Here is a 22727-nt window from a genome sequence, read left to right on the forward strand (position 1 = left end):
TTTGTAAAAAAAAGATATTTCCAGCTGGAAACCCAATATATATTGCATGCAAAACTCTCTCACTCTTGGGGAAATATATAAATAAGCCTTTCAGGATAGTGAAAGCAAGGGGGGAAACATTTGTTGTACCTCTGATAATAGGAGTATTAAAATGGTTAAAATGCTGATATTAATCTTCTATGGAATTTAAACAAGAAAAATCTGTCCCGATGAGAAATCATAATTATTGATTCTTCAAGACATTTCATCCTCTCATAATTTATTAGGATGTCAACTTCGCCTTGCATTGTGAGAAACTGCAAGAATGTCTAGGAAAATGAATAGATGGGGGGGTGAAAAAACATAGAAACACTGACAATTACTTTAATCTGAAGCAAGAAAACAATTTATTCAGACACATGGCAAAGTCCAGTCAAGCATGATTTCTCAATAAACAAAGTATTTTTATCTGTTGCGATTTCAAAACAACTCCATTAATGCCCAAATGCAAGGCCTGCCATAAGCCCTACAGAGAGGACTTACAAAGAATATAATGCTTGTAAATTGAGATATTATACTTGGAAACGTGAGGGGTAACAGGGACTTATGTCGCTGTGCTTTTAGTAGTAGATTATCTCTAGGAGTTAAGAAAAAGACCTAAAGGCGAGGTGACTGTCCAAGTTTGTTTGCACTTAAAATGTCAATGCATTTGTAAAGTCTTGTATATACAAAAAGCAAACATTGAAACAATCAGGGCAAAAGTGAAATGGAAAACTAAATGCATATAACAAGTAAAAGTTAGTGTTTGGTTAGCAGCATTTACAACCCCTATAAGAAAAGTGCTCCATTTTTGGCACGTACTGTCAATTCCTCATAATATCGCCTAGCTACTTAATCGTCTCATTGATTGCTGTTGATGAACAGGAGTAGTTTGAGACTAACAGCTATGGAGAATCGTATGACTTGGCTGCAGGTGTCCACATCTGACACTGAAATCCACCACAGAAAAATAAAATCCTACTGTGAATGTTTATCCATGGGTCTCACATGCAACATTGAGACAAGCTTCAGTTTTGTTTCGCTCTCTTCCAAGTGTAGTATGGTAAGAGCAATGATATGCATTTGAACATTTGCGCATGGGATAGTACAGAGTGAATTAAAAGTAAAAAGTAGTGACTTAAAAAAACAAGGCGCAGAACGCCGATGGACAAAGATCTATGATTGAAAAGAAACTTTTTCCCCCCCCTCTGTAAAAATAGAAAGAAAAAAAAAAGAACTGAACAACATTGGTTTGTCTGCTTTTCTTCTTGTCCAAGGTAGCTAAGTCCAATTCTCACTGAGCGGGACTGAGAAAAGAATGGACGATATTCTTGTTTTAATGGGCATGCAGTCCACAGGAAAACAGGCCCCTGACAAAGTCCCGCAGAGCAGTATCCATTCAGTTGTCGGTCGCTGGGTTGAAGAGGGTAACGCTGACATCCAAGGGACCGAGTGCTCAGAGAAGACTTCAGCCTGACTGGACCACCTGCCCCCCCCCCCCCCTCCTCCTCTTCAAGCCACATAGTTGTATTGGTTGGGGTTCTCCTTGTCACGCTCCATGTAATCTCTGTCAATGAGAGACTCTATTCTCTTCTTTAGGTCAGCAGGCTGTTGAGAAGATGAGTGTTAGCAAACAGAAAAACATGAAACCTGAAAATAACAGTCCACTATGAAGTGCTTGTACAGTTTAGATGCATCTTAATACAACGGATGGGTCTAATCCTGGATGCTGATTGGTTATAACAGTGTTCCAGCTGATGTCTATTTCACAAGTTACCGCTGGCTAAGTCTATGACGTTGAAATGCCTATTCAGCAATCCACTGTCTCATCAGCCCAGCTAGGTCATTTAGAAACTTGATCTCCACTGTAAGAAGCATCTAGACATTATCTCCCATTTGTTTTGGTTTTCAACAGCAGAGATTTGAATAAACCTTGCTGTCTCTCTGATATTTGCAACATTGTTTCAATATTGAAATTTGATCTCCAGCTGTTCCATAGTAATGAACGGGTCGGGAGTTGGAATGAGAGACAGGCAGGCAGCTTTTCTCACCCAGTCGAAATCATGGATTAGCATGATTTTTATGTCAAAAGAAATTTCAATAGAAAACTGGTCAAACACAAAAGCAGCCACTATGCTATTATTCTGGCTGCACTGTTTGACTTGACAATATTAGCTAGCAAGCAAGGGATAAGAACTGGCAACGGAACATTTACAACGAACAACTGGGTCGCATCCACAGATATAGAACTCAAGGCTTCACGACTATGGCAACCTAACCGATACAATGAACAAACTGCTGGCTTGAGTAGCAACCCTAGATTTGCATTGGGACTATATGTCGTGGAAGGATGAAATGGTATGAATAAATTCATCAGAATAACATGAATGAAAATATGTCAATCATTATTTCAATATAATGGTAACCCATTTTATAAAAGTGATAATGCCCTCGAAGCCGGTGTTTGGAGGATATATTGGCACGGTTTGCGTCCCGAGACGAAACACCCGTGCCAATATATCCTCCAAACACAATTACATAACCCTTTACTCAGTACTTCGCTGAAGCACCTTTGGCAGTAATTATAGCCTCGAGTCTTCTTGGGTAAGACACTACAAGCTTGGCACACCTGTATTTGGGGAGTTTCTCCCATTCTTCTCTGCTAATCCTCGCAAGCTCTGTCAGGTAGGATGGGGAGCGTCGCCGCACAGCTCTGGCTGGGCCAATCAAGGACATTCAGAGACTTGTCCCGAAGCCACTCCTGCATTGTCTTGACTGTGCTTCGGGTCATTGTCCTGTTGGAAGGTGAACCTGTGCCCTAGTCTGAGGTCCTGAGCAGGTTTTCATCAAGGATCTCTGTACTTTGCTCCGTTCATCTTTCCCTCAATACTGACTAGTCTCCCAGTCCCTGCCGCTGAAAAACATCCCCACAGTATAATGCTGCCACCACCATGCTGCACCGTAGGGATGGTACCAGGTTTCCTCCTGACGTGACGCTTGGTATTCAGGCCAGTGTTCCAACTTGGTTTCTTTACATTTACATTTTAGTCATTTAGCAGACGCTCTTATCCAGAGCGACTTACAGTAGTGAATGTATACATTTCATACATTTTTCCCCCCGTGGGAATCGAACCCACAACCCTGGCGTTGTAAACACCATGCTCTACCAACTGAGCCACACGGGACCGTGAGAATCTTGTTTCTAATGGTCAGAGTCCTTTAGGTGCCTTTTGGCAAACTCCAAGCAGGCTGCCACATGTCTTTTAGTGAGGAGTGGCTTCCATCTGGCCATTCTACCATAAAGGCTTGGGTAGAGTTCTGCAGAAATGGTTGTCCTTCTGGAAGGCTCTCCCATCTCCACAGAAGACTCTGGAGCTCTGTCAGAGTGACCATTGGGTTCTTGGTCACCACCCTGACAAAGGCCCTTCTCCTCCGATTGCTTAGTTTGGCTGGGCAGCCAGCTCTAGGAAGAGTCTTGGTGGTTCCAATCTTCTTCCATTTAAGAATGATGGAGGCCACCGCGTTCTTGGGGACCGTCAACGCTCCAGAATCTTTTTGCAACCCTTATCCTGATCTGTGCCTCGACACAATCCTGTCTCGGAGCTCTACGGACAATTCCTTCGACCTCGTGGCTTGGTTTTTGCTCTGACATGCACTGTCAACTGTGGGACATTATAGAGACAGGTGTGTGCCTTTCCAAATAATGTCCAATCAACTGAATTAAATCACAGGTGGACTCCAATCAAGTTGTAGAAACATCTCAAGGATGATCAGTGGAAACAGGAGGCACCTGAGCTCAATTTCAAGTCTCATAGCAAAGGGTCTGAATACTTATGTAAATAAGATGTTATTTTTTATACATTTGCAAAAATACAAATAAAAAGTTCCCCACTTTGTCATTATGGGGTATTGTGTGTAGATTGATTAAATAAAAACAACCAATTTAAAAATAAGGCTGTAACGTAACAAAATGTGGAAAAAGTCAAGGGGTCTGAATACTTTCCGAATGCACTGTAGGTTGGCCAGTCAGTTTGGGTCATCAAGAGAAATAAAATACCACATTAGCCACAAGGCATTTGGGAACCTCACCCGAGTGAATAGTTATCTTCTTGCACACAAGGTCATGTGTTTCAAACATGTTTGTTCCCCATTTACTCACCTTGACGGGGAACTTGAGTTGGTTGTACACTTCCGACACCAAGAGATTATGGCTCAGAGTCTTCCTCATCTTCATGATCCGGACGATGGCGGCGTCGATCTGATACTGCCGGTCCTGGTAGACTCGTTCCGTGGTGCTGGCTTGCTCTTCCACCTACCAAGGACAATTCACCAATTTAATAAGTGGCTAATATTCCCTTTTCCCTAGTTTTTTCTGCTTTATAGACGGTAAAAATAAACCAGGTTTCCATCCAACCTTCTTATGCGAGTAAAATGTTGGATAAAAAAAGTCACGACATGGGCCCCCCGAAACATAACCCACATGGCCGCCCTACTTCTTATCACACTGCTCGCTTAACACGGAAGTCAGCCACACCAATGTGGAGGAAACAGTTTGACTGACAGTCAAAGTTATTTTTATGTGCACTACGTCATCACGCACAGACTTATCCACAACGACTCAATTTGATGGTAACACATCTCTGGTGGGAAAATTTTATTTATGTGGATATTACAATATTTGCATGAAAACCTGTTGCCAATTGAATGGAAACCTAACTATTGGAGGAGACTGATGAAGTGGGAACATATAGTGGCGAGTGACAGACTTGGTATTTGAACACCTGCCTCTAGAGGGCATTGGCTAGCTCTGTACCATCAGTGCTACAACTAGACTAGACTGGCACTCATATTCCTATTTGAAATGCACCAAAACTGGAACAGGCAGGGACTACCTGGACCCGTCCAAAAAAAAAAGAACAAAAATAAAACTGCAGTCCAATAAAAACCTTTAAAAAACAATTATCCTAATGAACACAACCCTGCTGTGAGTGAGAGAATTTACCGTTTCTTTCATCTGGATCTGGTTGATCTTGATTCTGAAGAGTTTGTGTTTGAAGTCATCGTTGCAGGAGAACTTGTCTCCGTCCTCCACGTCTTTGCTCTTGGGGACTTTGTGGATGACCCGTGCCTTGCCACACGCCAACGACTGCAGGGTCCGTCGCAGCTCGCCGTCCTCTGCACATATACAGTGCCTTCAGAAAGTATTCATACCCTTGACTTATTCCACATTTTGTTGTGTTTCAGCCCAAATTCAAAATGGATTTAGATATTAAGATAACGCATTTAGATATTTTAGCATATTTACTGAAAATGAAATGCAGAAATCTCTCATTTACACAAGTATTCACTCTGAGTCAATACTTTGTAGAAGCACCTTTGGCAGCGATTACAGCTGTTAGTCTTTCTGGGTTGTGCAATATTTGCACAATTCTTCAAGCTCTGTCAAATTGGTTGTTGACCATCTTCAGGTCTTGCCATAGATTTTCAAGTAGATTTAAGTCAAAAGTATAACCTGGCGTGCTCAGGAACACTTACTTTCTTCTTGGTAAGCAACTCCAGTGTTTATTTGGCCTTGTGTTTTAGGTTATTGTTCTGTTTAAAGGTAAATTCCTCTCCCAATGTCTAGTGGAAAGCAGACAACCAGGTTTTCCTCTAGGATTTTGCCTGTGCTTAGCTCCAATCCATTTTTTATTTATATATATATATATAAATATAAATATAAAAGGAAAACTCCCCAGCCCTTAACGATTACAAGCATACCCATAACATGATGCAGCCACCACTATGCTTGAAAATATGGAGAGTGATATTCAGTAATGTGTTGTATTGGATTTGCACCAAACGTAAGACTGTATTCAGGACAAAAAGTTATTTGCTTTGCCAATTTTTTGTTAGCAGTACTACTTTCGTGCCTTGTTACAAACAGGATGCATGTTTTGTGATATGTATTCTGTACAGGCTTCCTTCTTTTCACTGTGTCTTAGGTTAGTATTGTGGAATAACTACAAATGTTGTTGATCCATCCTCAGTTTTTCTACTATGACAGCCATTAAACTCCAAATGTTCTAAAGTCACCATTAGCCTCATGGTGAAATCTCTGAGCGGTTTCCTTCTTCTCTGGCAACTGAGTTAAGAAAGACACCTGTATCTTTGTAGTGACCGGGTGTATTGATACACCCTCCAAAGTGTAATGCATAACTTCACCATACTCAAAAAGATCATTAAAATGTCTGCTTTTTTAAAATACATTTTACCCCATCTACCAATAGGTGCCCTTCTTTGTGAGGGATTGGAAAACCTCCCTTATATTTGAATCGGTGTTTGAAATTCACTGCTCAACTCAGGGATCTTACAGATAATTGTATGTGTGGGGTACAGGGATCAGGTTGTCATTCAAAAATTATGTTAAACACTATTATTTCACAGTCAGACCAGGCAACTTATGTGACTTGTTAAGCACATTTTTACTCCTGAACATATTTAGGCATGCCATAACAAAGGAGTTGAATACTTATTGACTCTAGACATTACAGTTTTTCATTTGTAATTAATTTGTAAGAATTTCAAAAAATATTATTAAATTGACATTACGAGGTATTGTGTGTAGGCCAGTGAAAATCTCAATTTAATCAATTTTAAATTCCGGCTGTAACAAAAATGTATTTTTTAAAGTCAAGGGGTGTGAATACTTTCTATTGGCACTGTACATACGCACGCACATCCCACTTTAGGTCAACACAAACTCAATCCAAAAGGACTTGGCAGAAGATTGTGGTTCTCACAAAACAAAAGATGATATTGATAATTTCTACTGTTTAAGCAAAATCTCTGAAAATAAATTGATCAACTTCAAGATGACTGCTATATTTGATCTATTATGATTTGTGTGATGACAGACATTCAGCAGAATGTGCTACATTGTGATCATACAAACCTATTCCTGTAGCTAGCTTGATCTCCTCCAAGGTGAATTCCTCTCCTTCGTTGAACATGAGCAGCACTAGCGTCTGAAACAGGGACACCTGAAGCTCTTTTCTGCCCTATTTGGGAAACAACAAACAAGACAGGAATACGAAAAGTAAAAAAAAAAATTCTGTCTAAATCTACTACACTGAACAAAAACAACATGTAGAGTGTTGGTCTCATGTTTCATGAGCTGAAATAAAATGTCCCATATGCACAAAAACCTTATTTGGCTAACACCTTGTGCAAATTTCTTTACATCTGTTAGTGAGCATTTCTCCTTTGCCAAGATTATCCATTCATCTGACAGGTGTGGAATTTTAAGAAGCATGATCATTACATAGGTGCACCTTGTGCTGAGGGCAATAAAAGGCCACTAAAATGTGCAGTTGTATCACACAACACAATGCCACAGATGTGAGATGAGGGAGCAGGCAATTGGCATGCTGACTGCAGGAATGTCCACCAGAGCTGTTTGCAGATAACCTAATGTTTTTTTCTCTACCAAAAGCTGCCTCCAATGTCATTTTAGAGAATTTGGCAGTACGTACAACCGTTCTCAACGCAGACCACGTGTAACCACACCTGCCCAGGACCTCCACATCCAACTTTTTCACCTGTGGGATTGTCTGAGACCAGCCACCTGGACAGCTGATGAAACCGTGGGTTTGCACAGCCGAAGAATTTCTACACAATCTGTCAGAAACAGTCTCAGGGAAGCTCAGCTCGTTGTCCTCACCAGGGTCTTGACCTGACTGCAGTTCGGCATCGTAACGGACTTCAGTGGGCAAATGCTCACCTTCAACGGCCAAGTGTGCTCTTCACAGACGAAATCCGGTTTCAACAGTACTAGGCAGATGGCGGATAACGTGCATGGCGTTAGGTTGGCGAGTGGTTTGCTGAACGTTTTGAACCATGGCGGCCGTGGGGTTATGGTATGGGCAGGCATAAGCTACGGACAACGAACATAATTACATTTTATCGATGGCAATTTGAATGCACAGAGATACCATGACGAGGTCCTGAGGCCCATTGTTGTGCCATTCATCCGCTGACATCACTTCATGTTTCAGCATGATAATGCATGGCCCCATGTCGCAAGGATCTGTACACAATTCCTGGAGGCTGAAAATGTCCCAGTTCTTCCATGGCCTGCATACTCAGACATGTCACCTATTGAGCATGTGTGGGATGCTCTGGGTCAACGTGTACGACAGCGTGTTCCAGTTCCCGCCAATATCCAGCAACTTCGCACAGCCATTGAAGAGTGGGACAATATTCCATAGGCCACAACCAGCCTGATCAACTCTATGCGGAAGAGATGTGTCGCGCTTCATGAGGCAAATGGTGGTCACACCAGATACTGAACGGTTTTCTGATCCACGCCCCTACCCTTTTCTTTTTCTTTGAAATTGTTGTATGTTGAATTTATATTTTTGTTCAGTGTAAATGAGTGAAATATTACCTCTTTAAATTCAGCTTTTAAAACACAATGGCCTAATGTCGACTGCCACTGTAGCTTCCTGCCGCTGTGCTTGCCCAGATAAAACGTCTTGAAAATCTCCTGCAGTCGCACCATCTGGACAAGAGGGGCAGAAGTGTTAAACAATAAACATTGAGGACAGGTCGATAAAAAAAATTAATGACCTAGATAATAATTGTGGCGATTAGGCTTTGCTGTACCGTTGTTTCTGAGTGGCCTAGATGGGGAAAAAGCGAGCACAGATATGTGTTTTTCTTCCTATCGTGGATTGACGGGGGGGTCATTTGTTTACACCTCGTTCAGTCATGTTGCCTCAGTAGCTAGCTAGTTAACAACTTGGTAACTTTACCAGTATATCCAAACATTTGGGGGCACAGAAAGAAAGAGAAAAGGGATAGCTTTTTCAGGATGTCATTGCTCACAAAATTGATGTTCTTAAAGAAACAGTGTACAATTTTCAATGTAACACATGCCAATAGGTATTGATTTTACACAATATACAAACCTAATATTCCATAAATGACTTTGTAATTTCAATGATTAGAATTTTTTTTGTATCAACATTTTTGCTTTTTATAATAAACCAATTCCCAGTATAGTGTACTACTTTTGAGTCCTATGGGTCCTGGTCAAAAGTACAGCACTATAAAGGGAACAGGGTGCCATTTGGGATACCAACCAAATGTATTACATATCAGGTCATAAAACAAAAGAGCCTGAAGGGTTCGATATTTGTAACCTCTGCGGGCAGATGGACCTCCATTGGGATGTAGGTGGGCCAGTATCCCATGGTGAGGATGTTCACCGTCAGCTCAATGTTACCAGGGATGTTTTGACACTGCATGTAATAGAGAAAAGGTAGAAAAAAAATACATAGGCTAATATTTCAAGTTATTTTGATGTCCAAATATTGCCACAACAAGCTTTTTCCCCCTTACATATCTATAGCTGACTGCGTAATGCATTTGATATTGTTGCCCTAAAACTGAGATATCACTACTGATGGTCTTTCCTATTCCAGAAGCATGTGTACGTACCTGTTTGAACTGCACCATGATGTCCTTGGAAAGCTCCATGTCCTTGAACATGCCTTCCAGCTTGCTGGTGAATGCTGCTCCACATTCTAAAGAAAGGACCAAGATTACGAGTTAGTGGTCTCATTCAGTATCACATGCTTCATAGTTGTTTGTTAAGAGTTGTATTTGTATAGTTTATAGTAGTAGCTAATGGCAGTGGTGTGTTCTGATGTAGACAGTGGTGTATGGGGCAGACCTTGGCAAAATACTACTAAAAATATTTATATTATTTTGAGTGTTTGAGCATGCCTCGAGTGTCAGATGGTAGGGTTGGTGTTGCAATTATGGGACTATTCCATTGGTTTCATTGCATCAGTCAATCAAGCACAGCCATTTGATAGAAAATGTATACTATTTGAAACCAAGTCTGATGGGGAAACACACTGACCATGTTTCAGTTTCGACAGCATGGACTTCTCGGCATCCACGGAGGCACTCTTTCCTACCAGCAACCTCTTGGCCAGATCTTTCTTGTAGAAGGCCTCAAAAACATCTTTGCCTATTCAAGAATCCAAAAGGGAAATATAAAGTTCAAGTACAAAGACAGACTTCTAAGAGACCTGTCAAAGAGGAGAGAGTTAAAAGGACCTGGAAGTAGATGGTTGGCTGAATATATGGGACTACATTACCATAACTGAATATGTTGGGACGACATTACCATAAATGAATCGGAAGATGATCATGATCTTGTCCAACATCTTCTCCAGCTCCTCGTCCGTCGCCTCCTTGTTACCCGCCCTTAGCTTTGAATCCACGTGTTTTGCTACAAAATATAACCATGTGTTGTTTTATTTAATTTTTTTTGTAGTTCACTTATGAAAATCTGGAAAATAAGTTTTGCTTAATAGCTTTATAAGGTAGCTTTCAACTGACAGGAGCATAATACACAAACATTTTGAAAAAGGGGAGCTCTCTTTCTGTCATTTTATGTAGTAGTGTCAATTTCTCCCATAGCGATAGCACTAGATCTAGTTTCCTTCCTTCATGGAACCAAGATTACATTCATAAGATGATCATCATGCAATACCAACCTATGAGCTCAGCAGGTTTGTTTGGTCTCTTGTTGATGAAGGTCTCAAAAGCCTCCTTCATGGCATTGACAAACTTCTCGTTCTTTATGAAGCAGATGTCGATGATGTGGTCCACCTTGTCCTTGAAGTCCAGGAGCTCCTGTACCATGGTCTTGTCCTTCTCAGGGTTAATGACGATCGTACTTCCAAAGGCCTGTGAGAGGTTCGTAGGTGTCAAGGGTCACTTTTTTTTTTAACTAGGCAAGTCAGTTAATGACTGCCTACACCGGCCAAACCCGGACGACACTGGGCCAATTGTGAGCTGCCCTATGGGACTCTCAATCATGGCCGGTTGTGATACAGCCTGGAATCGAACTAGGGTGTCTGTAGTGACGCCTCAAGCACTGATTTGCAGTGCCTTAGACCGCTGCACCACCCAGGAGCCCAAATATACTGTACAAATTAATGATCCAATTTTTCTACTGTTTTGTACTTGGAAGGAAGTGTCCCCACACCTCCAAAATGTTAATTAGTAAGAGGAAATCACTGATTAGGGGGTGGAATTGCTGACCTAAAGACCATTGATCTTTTCAAGCATACCTTGATGTACTCGATCCAATGCTGTAGGAGGACTAGCACGCCCCCTCTCACGCGACTGAAAAGCTGATAGAGAAGACACAAGTCCTGGATTCTGTTCTCATCTAGCAGGTGATTCAAGCCTGGAGATGGAAAAATAGCAATTTAGTTCATGGTACTAAACAGTCCATCTTTGATAGAGATAGATATATATATATAAATATATAATGTCCTCATGTGATGACAATAATATTGCTATTTTTACACTGTTAAACTGTCACGATTGTAAGCAAATAAATAAATGTCCCAGCGCGTCAAGTCGGTAGTTTCTAATATATACCTTTCTGCAGAGTTGAAGTGAGATGTTCACCCAGTAGTTGCTTCTCCACAGTGGCAATGAGAGGTTTTCTGAAGAAAATTAAGAGGAAGGAAATGAGTCAATCGCTCTCTTTTCATCCTTTATATGCACACTGGTAGATCCAGTTGAGACCGGTGCCAAGAAGGCAGCAAAGCAAAGATTAATTGCGTCAAATGTAGAACTTAAAACAGAGGACCACAATACTCACAGGCTTTTGGAAGACTAGCCCCTTTGTATTCTAAAAGTGATCCAATCAAGTAAGAAAAACTCACTGTGTGCTCTGGTCTAGATACGTGATGACTCTGTCCGCTTCCTCCTCTAAGCGTTTGTTGACGTGATGGAGATACTCTGGGACCTGAAGAGACATTAGTCATTTGGGATACGAAGCCAAACAGCAGCCTATCCTTACAGGGTGAAACAAACATCTAGTATATGTAAAATCACCCCACATATCAGATCAATCCAAAATAACAAAGCAGTTCAAATATTTTTTTACCAGCAGTAACTAAGTTGACTCAAGACTCAAAATGCAAACCGACCTGGTCCCAGATCGGTTTGTGCTGTATAGCCAAACATCAAATTTGAGTAAAATCAAATCAAAGTTTCGATTTGCAGAAGTTATCGCAGGTGGAGTGAAATGCCTATGATTCTAGCACCAACAGTGCAGTAATATAATAGTAATGTGAAGATCATAGAAGTTGGCAAGAGAGCAATAACAGATCTTACCAACTCCTATGATCATTGTCATTTTTTGGCTATACAGTACAAACAAATATGGGACCAGACTATCAAAATGCTGCCTCCAGTCAGACTCAGACAGTTAGCGGTGTTGCGCTTCCTGGAGGGATAAATCACCTCTCTCTCCTGCATCAGTCTCTGTCCCTCAGCAGCATACAGCCGATTAGTCTCCTCCAGAAAGCGCTGCTCAAAGGAGTCCTGATAAATCTGTCAGGAGAGGGGAGAACATTGGGTGTCATTAAAGCCATTTCTCAAGTGGCGGAGCTGAGATCACATCAACTCGAATCCAGATGCAGGTGCTGCCGATTGCAAATAACAACTGACAAACACCCCTTGCTTTGTCAGACTTGTATTTATTTCACTGTATTTAACTAGGCAAGTCAATTAAGAACACATTCGTAGACACGGTAGTGTTTGTATTACTGTATGGGAGTATTGAATGTTGAGTAGTACAATGAATTGGAGCCAAATAACCAATTGCATGGTCCAGGATAAGCATTCCAATCCTTTCAGATCTACACAAGTGCTTAGTGGGTAGGGGCTAAGGGGTGATTCTGGACCGGGCCAATAGAACAAGATATCCACTGAGTAGACTTTCCCTACGCCCTGTGTGAAGGGGCAGAGCCATACCTGCAGGTCAGAGAGCATGCTCAGTAGGCTCCGGAGCAGGCTGCGGTCGATGGTCTCGCCGCTGCGCTCCCTCTCGATGAGCAGCAGGATGCCATAGATGGTCTTGCTCTGGACCTTCATGTCGCTGATTATGTAAAACCTAAACAACTCTAGGCCCATGTCCCTGAAGAGAACAGGGGTGATATAAATAACCATAACTATTGGCATAATATGGCTAGAGATGACATAATCAATGTTTACGACACAGAATGTTTATTTGAGGAAGAGCAACTCACCAGATTGATGGGAGCATTGAATTTTGTAAAACATAGGTGCGGTCCAAGAACAAAAATATACTTCTAATCATGATCTGTAAAAATATTTTACAAAAAAGAATTTTCGGTAAAGAAATCATGTATAATCATATTCATTATAAATCCATTGAATAACACCTATCAAATGATATCCTGTCGAAGACAAGAGTCATAAAGACATACCATTTGTCTGCAGTGATCTTGCCAACAGTTGTCTATTTTCTTTAGGAAGAGGGTACTGTCCAGTACATCCGTGAGCACAGAGTCAAGGATGTAGCAGGTACATACGCATAACAACAAAGCAGCAGCAGTGTCATCTCAGTACATATGATTAAAAAGACATGCATTCAAGGGCCTCCTGAGTGGCGCAGTAGTCTAAGGCACTGCATTGCAGTGCTTGAGGCGTCTCTACAGAGCCGGGTTCAATCCCAGGCTGTGTCACAACCGGCCGTGATCAGGAGTACTATAGGGCGGCGCACAATTGGCCCAGCGTCGTCCGGGTTTGGCCGGTGTAGGCCGTCATTGTAAATATGAATTTGTTCTTAACTGACTTGCCTAGTTAAATAAAGGTAAAAGAAAGGCTGACTTCGGTCGTCAGTTGAACAGCGTTTCCTCCAACACATTGGTGCAGCTGGCTTCCGGGTTAAGCAGACAGGTGTTAAGAAGCACAGTTTGGAGGGTCATGTTTCGGAGGGCGCATGACTTGACCTTCGACTCCTGAGCCCGTTGGGGAGTTGCAGCGAAGAGACAAGATCAAAATTGGGGAGAAAATACCAACCAAAATAAATGTATAAAACAAATGTCAAACTACAAAAAAACACGCACTCAATATCAAACTTCATAATGACATGATTTGAGTTCCTGTAGTTCAAATATAAAATAATTTGACTTATCATAATAGCCTACATTGAGTGATCAAGGACTGAACAATGTCTAAACATATATTGAACTGTATTAAACATGTTATCGTTCTAGTACCATCTGTTTACACCCAGAAAAGGATATTCTCTGAATTGATCGATTTGTGCCTTGATGTGATCTTCACAAACCACCCGTAGCTGTTTGTAGAGCCTGGCAGATATCTTATGGGAGCAGAGGTTCTCGACAGCCTAAACAACAAAAAGATAAGCACTATCAAGTTTATTGCATTTTAGGGCTAAAACACTGATTATCTATGCATGTCATACCCTACAGAAGACTACACTCAGGTCATATAATCTGAACATCCCATAACCAAACACAGCTATTAAATAGTGCAGACATATCACGTGAATTATTGTCAAGCTCTTTCACAAGATACTGGCCTAAAGACACAGTGAAAAAAAAAAGAGATTATTTGTTCGGACTGTGTTTAGCTTACCGACTGCTAAATCACAGGGCTTGAATAAGAAGCCAAGGTCATGAAACTCACAGGGGAGGATGAAGACTTCCCATCTGTGGCCAATCATAATAATAACTACAGGGTCGTATTCATCAGGGCACAAAGCATAAAACGTTTAGCAACGGAAAACGAAAACAGGCAATTATTTTTGGACATTCAAGGTTGCAACACCCTGTTTCAGTCTGTTTTCTTCCGTTTGGTGCCTAACGAACATGACCCAGGGCTGTTCTGAAGGGAAATGAGGCAGGTGCAGAATTTTCTGGTACCTGGTAGAGTTCCTCAAGATTGTACTTGATTGAAGTGCTGTTTTGAATGGCCTCGACAGCCTCCTTTAGTTTTTGCCAGGTCTCGTGTGTGTAGTTCTCTGGCAATTTGGGCTTTTCTGTGAAGAAAATTAGCGGGGAACCGCGTGAGAACGGTCATTTTCTGTTGTGTCCTTTCAACTGTCCTACAGTTAATTTAAAACATAATTAGTTTAAGACAACATATGTAACTATAACAATACTCAGACAAATGAGCTGCATCATGTCAGGAATTTAAATAGTGTATCATTGTGGATTTTACTGACTCACATATTCACTTTAAACTTGCATAGCTAGATTAGAAAGACTAAAGCAGATATAATTTTAGGCAAAGTAATTAGCACCATTTTAGTAGAAACTTTCACTAGAAGGGACTAATATGAATACTGCATGCACCACTTGAATGTTTTGAATATACTACCTTTAAAGTTCTTGATTACTAGTTTCTTTGCAGCTCCAGGTTTGCTGTTGGAGAAGGTAGTGGAGCCTGCAGTCTTCGTCAGCCCGTTTGCATGATGCCCAACAACCCCAGCCAAAAACACTGTTTTCGTCTTGTTAGAAGAACACGATGCAGACTCCTCAGCCATTTTCACATCCAGTCCTATGAAATCTACTGAATCTTCGAACCTCAACTTCTTCTGGATTTGTTGCGAGGTGGAGGAAGAAGAGGAATTGTTGGTTTTAGGAGATGACGATATTGAATTAATGTCTTCCCTCTCAGAACGGTTGATTTTCCTCTTCTTCGAATTCGTGATACTACTGCTGTCGTTATTTACATCTGAAGCTGCTGGTCTAGCCTCTTGGGTTGGCGGTGGGGGATTAGGGGAAGGTAAACCTGTTGGAAACATGAAAAAAATAAAATATAGCCAGTCTACTAATCATAAACCTCCAGGTGTGCCGTGGGTGAACGAGTTGTGTTTCCAAGCTTAATCTTGCTATATTCCAAAATTTGAATCCGGTCTTTAACAAGTAGCTAAGAAACATACAATAAATTGCAAACTACAGCCACACTAAGATCCTCTCTTTTCTTGTTATGTTTGCTGCTAGCAGAATAAAGATGGTTGATTATTGCTTCCTCTTGTCTTGGCCTCTCTCGAATATCCACGTTGTGGAGTTGTACTTAGTTTTATCGGCAACAAATAAAGTATGTTATTTCTTGGCGAAATATGTAATGTGATAAATGGAAATAAAATAACAACTGAAAAGTTCAGTATCAAAACGTACCTTCTACAAGCGATTCCATGACCTACCGGAAGTACTTTGCCCCACGTTCCTGCTGCAAAAGTGCCTATGCTAGTTAGCAAGCGTTCTTTAGCTGCTCACTGTCATTTGCCACGAGATGGCGCCAGAGACGGTGTAAATTCATCGCCGTGTAGTGGAATCTCGCAAAGCACTGATTTATTTATGTCATGGTATAATAATGTGTTTTAATGCACCCAGCTATGTTTTACTTTCTAAAGTTTAGGATATATTTTCAACGTATTGAAAGGATAGAAGGAAAAGGGGACGGGAGGGCACACGTAAATATTCTGGACCTTCGGTTTGGGGGTCATAGCTAGAAGGGATTTAGCTTTTGTCAAATTAACGACAGAAGTTGACATGTTTAGCATTTTAGCTATCCCTAACTATTTCCCCTAACCTGTTACGTTCATTCTCCTAACCCGCTACAAAAAAAATGTAACGAATTTAACAAAAGCTGAATTAAATATTTTTTATGACTAAAAAGGTCGTTTCTAATCGGAAAAATGAGTCATAGTGGGCTGAGCCAAGCACGAGCTAGCGACATCCTATAAACCCGTTCTAGCATACATCTGCATATTTCCGTTAGGGAACGCCTACTCTATGAAGTGCGCGTGTGCAATAATTCAATTCACCTTTGCGCTCCTTCGAAACAAAGCGATTTTTTTTTTTACAACTTTGGCAAAGGTTAAGTCTACAAAACGTAGTCTACTCTGTTCATAACCGATTCTAGTTTTGGGAACAGAACAGAACTGTACTGAGATCAAATGTTTCATCGATGAGAAATTTTGCAGAATGTCGACCAAAATCCATCTTCTCCCACTACCATATTTCCTCTCACTGTGGAAACGCTAAGGGGATTCTTCACATGTATTCATTCATCAGGTGAAATATCTGTTCCATCTGTGGCTGGATCCCTTCTAGTCGTGACCCGGCTGGGGTTCGGCGAATGTATGTCGCAAGTGACGTCACTTGCTGCCAATAAACTGCGAAACTAGCGTGGAAGGACTATTTAATTGATAGATGAATTACATCTTATTGGATTTTTATTTATCAAACATCAAGCAAAATAGTAGATTAAAGACTTGTCTAGGTAGAGAAGAAACACTGAGCGCGACCAACGAGGATGTTTAAAAAGTAGGTGTTGTGCATGATTTCCCTAGCTAACTAGCATCGTTACCATGGGGACTGGCCCCAATCGCAACCTCAGATGGCTAGCTCGATAGTTAAGCAGCTAAATTAAATCAAATTTCATTGGTCACATACACATATTTAGCTAGTTAAATAAGCTAGTTCCGTGTGTGCACATAACACCCACAAATTGAGCACTATACTCAAATGTAATGTTGACAGTTTGAGGTTGACGTTCTTTCTGGCCATGTAGTTAGCTAAACAAATGACGTTAACATTACCAAGTTTAGGCTTGCCAACTACATGACCAGGTAGCTAGCTTCTTGGCTAGTTAGCTAACTATTCAATGTTGTTAGTCTTCCACGTAGACTTTAACTACACTCTTGATTACTTTCAATTGAGTGAAGGGTCACGCTAACGTGAATGTGTTTCCATTTTCTCATTTCAGATTTGATGAGAAGGAAAATGTTTCCAACTGTATTCAGTTAAAGACCTCTGTAATCAAAGGCATCAAAAACCAGCTGTTGGACCAGTTTCCAGACATTGAGTCATGGCTCAACCATATCATGCCAAAAAAGGACCCTGTCAAAATAGTGAGATGGTAAGTCAAGAAGTTAACATTTTCTCCCCTTCTCAATTCAATTCAATTTGCTTTATTGGCATGAAGTAACAATGTACATATTTCCAAAGCTTACTTTAGATATTTACTATACGAAAATAATAAATCAAAATTGTCAACCGGACAACAGTAACAACAATAACCAAGGGTCAAAATAACCATACATTGAACAATAACAATAAGCATACAGTAGAGGACATGTGCAGGTTGATTGGTCTGTCAGACACTGTCCCTCAACTTATGGCAGGTGGCAATGTAGTGCGCTGCCAACCCACAGCTCTCTGCGACCTCCCCCAACAGGATGGGTAGCCTACTCTCATCAGAGAGGTCTTTGAAACCTTGAATAAGGGTTTCAAATTTGGGGAAATGACACTCTCTAATTGTTTTATATTTTTGACATTTTGTCAGGAAATGCAGCTCTGTCTCAGGTTCTGCTGTTGTGCAGTGGCTGCACAGTCTTTCCTCTACAGGGAGCCAGGTTTTCCTGTGTCTACCCTTCTCAATGGCAAGGCAGTGCTCACTGAGCCTGTACTTTGTCAAGGTTTTTCTAAGGTTTTGATCAGTAACCATGGCCAAATAGTTAGCCATGGTGTACTGCCGATTTAGGGCCAGATAGCACTGCATTTTGCTTAGCACTGCATTTTCTCAGTGGCTGTGTTTGAGAGCGTCAAATTCATTACACTTGCTGTACACGGTTTTAACACAGTTGCAGCCGATAACACTTTTCTAGTTTCCTCCTTCCATTATACACAGGTGTTTGGAGATGCTGGTTAGCTAACTAGAAACAGGTGGTCGCCTTTCTCTTCCATATGTGGAAGTATGGCCATCTGGGATCAGTTTTAAAAAGGTGTATAGTAATATAACTGTTTTTTTGTAAAAATTTTTTTTTACAGGTGATATGAAAGTAAAGTTCCAACGGTTCACAAAACCATATTGCAAGTAATAACGTTTAGACAGCGTCGGGGCTGTTGTACACATTGACAGTGCCGCATTGCATGCTTCGGTTGAGAACCCAAGAGGTCTGCGTATAGCCCCCCTTGGGTGAACGAGAGCAACTGTTTGACATGTTATGTTTTGTCTTCCATCATCCAACCCATAGCCATGAACACATTGAAATCTTGACAGTGAATGGAGAATTGCTCTTCTTCAGACAAAGAGAAGGACCGTTCTACCCAACTCTCCGACTGCTGCATAAGTGTAAGACCTCCGCTCTTTTTGATGTGCAGGTACTGTGTCTGTGATTGAATCCATTTGACTCAATCACTTTTTGACAGCACCCCTTTTGATTTGAACGAAACTTACCATACATATTTGCCCATAGTAGAAGTGCTCAGGAAGTGACTTTATGCCAAAATGTTAACTTGAATGGGAAAATCTGTTTTAACGTATACTGTCAATCCTCCATAGGAAACCTATTGATCACAGAAATATAGATGATAGAATAAACATGTTAGCAGTTGCTGTTACTCTTAAATAACACAGACCCCAAAGCAAATCAAGGGGAGAAAAATAGGTTTATTCAAAGAGGACAAATCATAGATGTTATGCGAGAGGTAGATGTTCATTCTCCCCTGTCCTCAATGATTCTTCCACAGAACAAATAGACAGGATGTAATTTAAAACCCCCAAACCTATCCTGCGGTTGACCAATTAGAATTTCTTGCAGTAAAATTGGGCCAATGGCCAGATTTACAAATATTCTGTATCAGACTCGATGTATAGACCATTCGAACCAATGAAAACTTCACACACGTAGCTATGAGTCCAGGACTGACATTCCTACACACATTCTAAACGGATGAACTGAAAAACAACTATTTCCACTGATCGTTTATTCCCTATTGACCTCTAGTCCTCTGCGTTGTGTATTATCTTAAAATATTCTGACAGACATGAACATTTAAGTTGATATTTAATGGCGGGTGGACCCGCGGCCATCTTTGTGGTAGTAACTAGAAGTTAAAATTTAAAATCAATTGACATTTCAATGGTGTACCAGCTAAATTGCAGTGGTCTGAAGGGATAAGTCCGTTCAATTAATTATATTTCTGTTTATGAAATGCACATTGTTATATTTGGTAACACATTTTCCTTGACTCCAACCCCATTCACTGCACTGAACGGATGTGGGTGGTCAATGTCTACATAAGGGTGCAATTAAAAACTCTGACGAAGACCTTGAGGCTGATACGTAAAGCGTAATACTAGCAAGAGCAGCGTGCAGGATCCTATTTTATCTCATATTATTGTAATGACACCCACCCTATATTCAACTGCATGTTGTGTCTCAATTGAGGGCGGACACAACCTCAGATGATGTTAGGGTAGGGTCTAAGCTACAACACATGAATATGTACAACATATGCAAATCATATATATTTTTAAAGGAGTTTACGTTTTTTTTTTTAGATCATTCATGTTAAAGGAAAATGTAAATTTCTATGATTGCATTTATTTTTTAAGGATATTATGAAATAGTTAGACAAGCTTGTTTTGTAAGCTTTTAAATATTATCAACTGTTTATTTTCCAGTGATGAAGACATGGATGTCTCATGGTGTGGTGGACTATGCAAAATGGGTCAATTTTAAGCACCTTTATCTCCTGAATGTTTTGGCATTCAGGTCTAAAAGTAACTTTCTGACCACTTCTTCCATGGCCAAACATGTATGGAAAGTTTTTGATTAAATCAAAAGGGAGGCTGTCAAAAAGTGAATGAATTCAAATGCATTTACCCTATGTGCTTTCTGTACTTGTACTGTTTGGTAAGTTGCTCTTTTCTTTCTGTTCGTATTTTACAGACCCCTTTATTCTTCCACACCAACAAGTAGACAAAGGGGCCATCAAGTTTGTCTTAAGTGGAGCCAATATCATGTGCCCTGGATTGACATCCCCAGGCGCCAAACTCTACCCTTCTGCCTCAGAAACAGTAGTTGTATCCTTCCTTTGACCGATATGCTGATCATGTACAGTGCCTTGAGAAAGTATTCATACACCTTAACTTATTCCACATTTTGTGTTACAGCCTGAATTCAAAATTTATTAAATGCTTTTTTCTCTCAAATGTATTGAAAATGAAATGGAGAAATATCACATTTACATAAGTATTCATACCCCTGAGTCAGTGTCAGAATCACCTTTTGCAGCGATTACACCAGGATTGTTCAATATTTGCACATTCTTTTAAAACTTATTCAAGCTTTGTCAAGTTGGTTGTTGATCATTGCTAGACACCAATTTAAGTCTTGCCGTAGATTTAAGTCAAAATTGTTATTAGGCCACTCGGGAACATTCAATGTGATCTTGGTAAGCAACTCTAGTGTATATTTGGCCTTGCGTTTTAGGTTATTGTCCTGCTGAATGGTGAATTTTGTCACCCAGTGTCTGTTGGAAAGCAGACTGAACCAGGTTTTTTTTCTAGGATTTTGCCTGTTCTTAGCTATATTCCATTTATTTGTATCCCAAATAAATCCCCTGTCCTTGCCGATGACAAGCATAGTCATAACATGATGCAACCACCACCATGCTTGAAAATATGAGAAGTGATACTCAGTGATGTTGTTGGATTTGCCCCAAACATAATGCTTTGTATTCAGGACAGAAAAGTACATTTCTTTGAAATGTATTTTCAAAGTTTCACTTCAGTGACTTATTGCAAACAGGATGTATGTTTTGGAATATTTTTATTCTTTACAGGCTTCATTCTTTTCACTCTGTCATTTAGGTTAGTATTTACTCCATAGTACTATGTTGTTGATCCATCCTCCGTTTTCTCCTGTCACAGCCGTTAAACTCCACAACTGTTTTAAAGTCACCATTGAGCTCATGGTGAAATCCCTGAGCGGTTTAACTCCACTCCCGAAACGGAGTTAGGAAGGACACCTGTATCTTTGTAGTGACTGGGTGTATTGATACACCATCCAAAGTGTAATTAATAACTTTACCATGCTCAAAGGCATATTTAATGTTTATTTTTACACATCTACCAATAGGTGCCTTTCTTTGTGAGGCATTGGAAAACCTCCCTGGTCTTTGTGGTTGAATCTGTGTTTGAAAGTCACTACTCGACTGAGGGACCTTACAGATAGTTGTATGCGTGGGGTACAGAGATGAGGTAGTCATTCAAAAAGTCATATTGCACACATTGAGCCCATGCAACTTATGTGACTTGTTAAGTACATTTTCACTCCTGAACTTATTTAGGCTTGCCATAACGAAGGGGTCGAATACTTATTGACTCAAGACATTTCAGTTGAAAATGAAAACAAAAACAAAATTCCACTTTGGGGGTATTGTGTAGGCCAGTGACACAAAATATAATTTTAATACATTTTAAATACAGGCTGTAACACAACAAAATGTGGAAAAAGTCAAGGGGTATGAATACTTTCTGAAGGCACTGTTTGTTCAGTACAACGTCTTACTTGGCCTGTTTTCTACATGGACGAGCCTTTAGGATCAGACGCCGTCCATGTAATCGTATTCATTATGGTCATGATGATGCTTTCAGAAACTCAGAGTTGGAAATGGCTTACTACTAGATCAGCCCTCAATAAATCTGAGTTCCAAGTGGGAAACTCAGACCAGAATGTTGATACCCGAGTTTACGAGTTGTGATGTTTCTTCACTTACCTTTTAACTCTCTAACCATAAAGATTGTAAAACAAAGCCATTTACAATGCAGTTTGACCCATACAGTATAGTACAGTGTATTCAGATCCCTTCCCCTTTTCCACATTTTGTTACGTTATAGCCTTATTCTAAAATTGATTAAATACATTTCTTCTACTCAATCTACACACCCCATAATGACTAAGCAAAAACAGATGTCGAATTTTTAAAACAGATACCTGACTTGCACAAGTATTCAGACCCTTTGCGAAGAGACTAGAAATTGAGCTCAAGTGCATC

The 22727-nt window shown here is 40.5% G+C and overlaps 2 protein-coding genes across 5 annotated transcripts in view; one reads left to right on the plus strand and one right to left on the minus strand.

Moving 5' to 3' along the window:
* Positions 1–362: 362 nt before the first annotated feature.
* cul4b (cullin 4B) lies at positions 363–16410 on the minus strand. The gene is made up of 21 exons (XM_029770650.1): positions 16053–16410; positions 15250–15663; positions 14793–14908; positions 14151–14254; positions 13329–13398; positions 13128–13201; positions 12853–13015; positions 12340–12429; positions 11757–11839; positions 11467–11534; positions 11151–11269; positions 10572–10764; positions 10199–10303; positions 9929–10039; positions 9502–9587; positions 9204–9302; positions 8447–8560; positions 6953–7058; positions 5021–5193; positions 4178–4330; positions 363–1626 (listed from the first exon to the last, which is right to left on the minus strand). Exons 1-21 carry the CDS (start codon positions 16069–16071, stop codon positions 1531–1533), a joined length of 2556 nt encoding a protein of 851 aa, XP_029626510.1. The 5' UTR covers positions 16072–16410; the 3' UTR covers positions 363–1530.
* Positions 16411–16612: 202 nt separating this feature from the next.
* LOC115205072 (malignant T-cell-amplified sequence 1-A-like) overlaps positions 16613–22727 on the plus strand; it is a 70731-nt gene continuing 64616 nt past the window's right edge. For 2 of the 4 annotated variants that reach the window (XM_029770655.1, XM_029770656.1), the window contains exons 1-4: positions 16613–16952; positions 17647–17799; positions 18917–19014; positions 20618–20751. In XM_029770655.1, the coding sequence (XP_029626515.1) occupies positions 16846–16952; positions 17647–17799; positions 18917–19014; positions 20618–20751 (492 nt within the window). In that variant the 5' untranslated portion in view covers positions 16613–16845. Of the gene's footprint in view, positions 16953–17002; positions 17205–17315; positions 17510–17646; positions 17800–18916; positions 19015–20617; positions 20752–22727 lie in introns of those variants that run through there. The other 2 variants (XM_029770657.1, XM_029770658.1) reach the window with 2 other exon arrangements.

Source organism: Salmo trutta, chromosome 13, assembly GCF_901001165.1.
Source record: "Salmo trutta chromosome 13, fSalTru1.1, whole genome shotgun sequence".
Taxonomy (NCBI): domain Eukaryota; kingdom Metazoa; phylum Chordata; class Actinopteri; order Salmoniformes; family Salmonidae; genus Salmo; species Salmo trutta.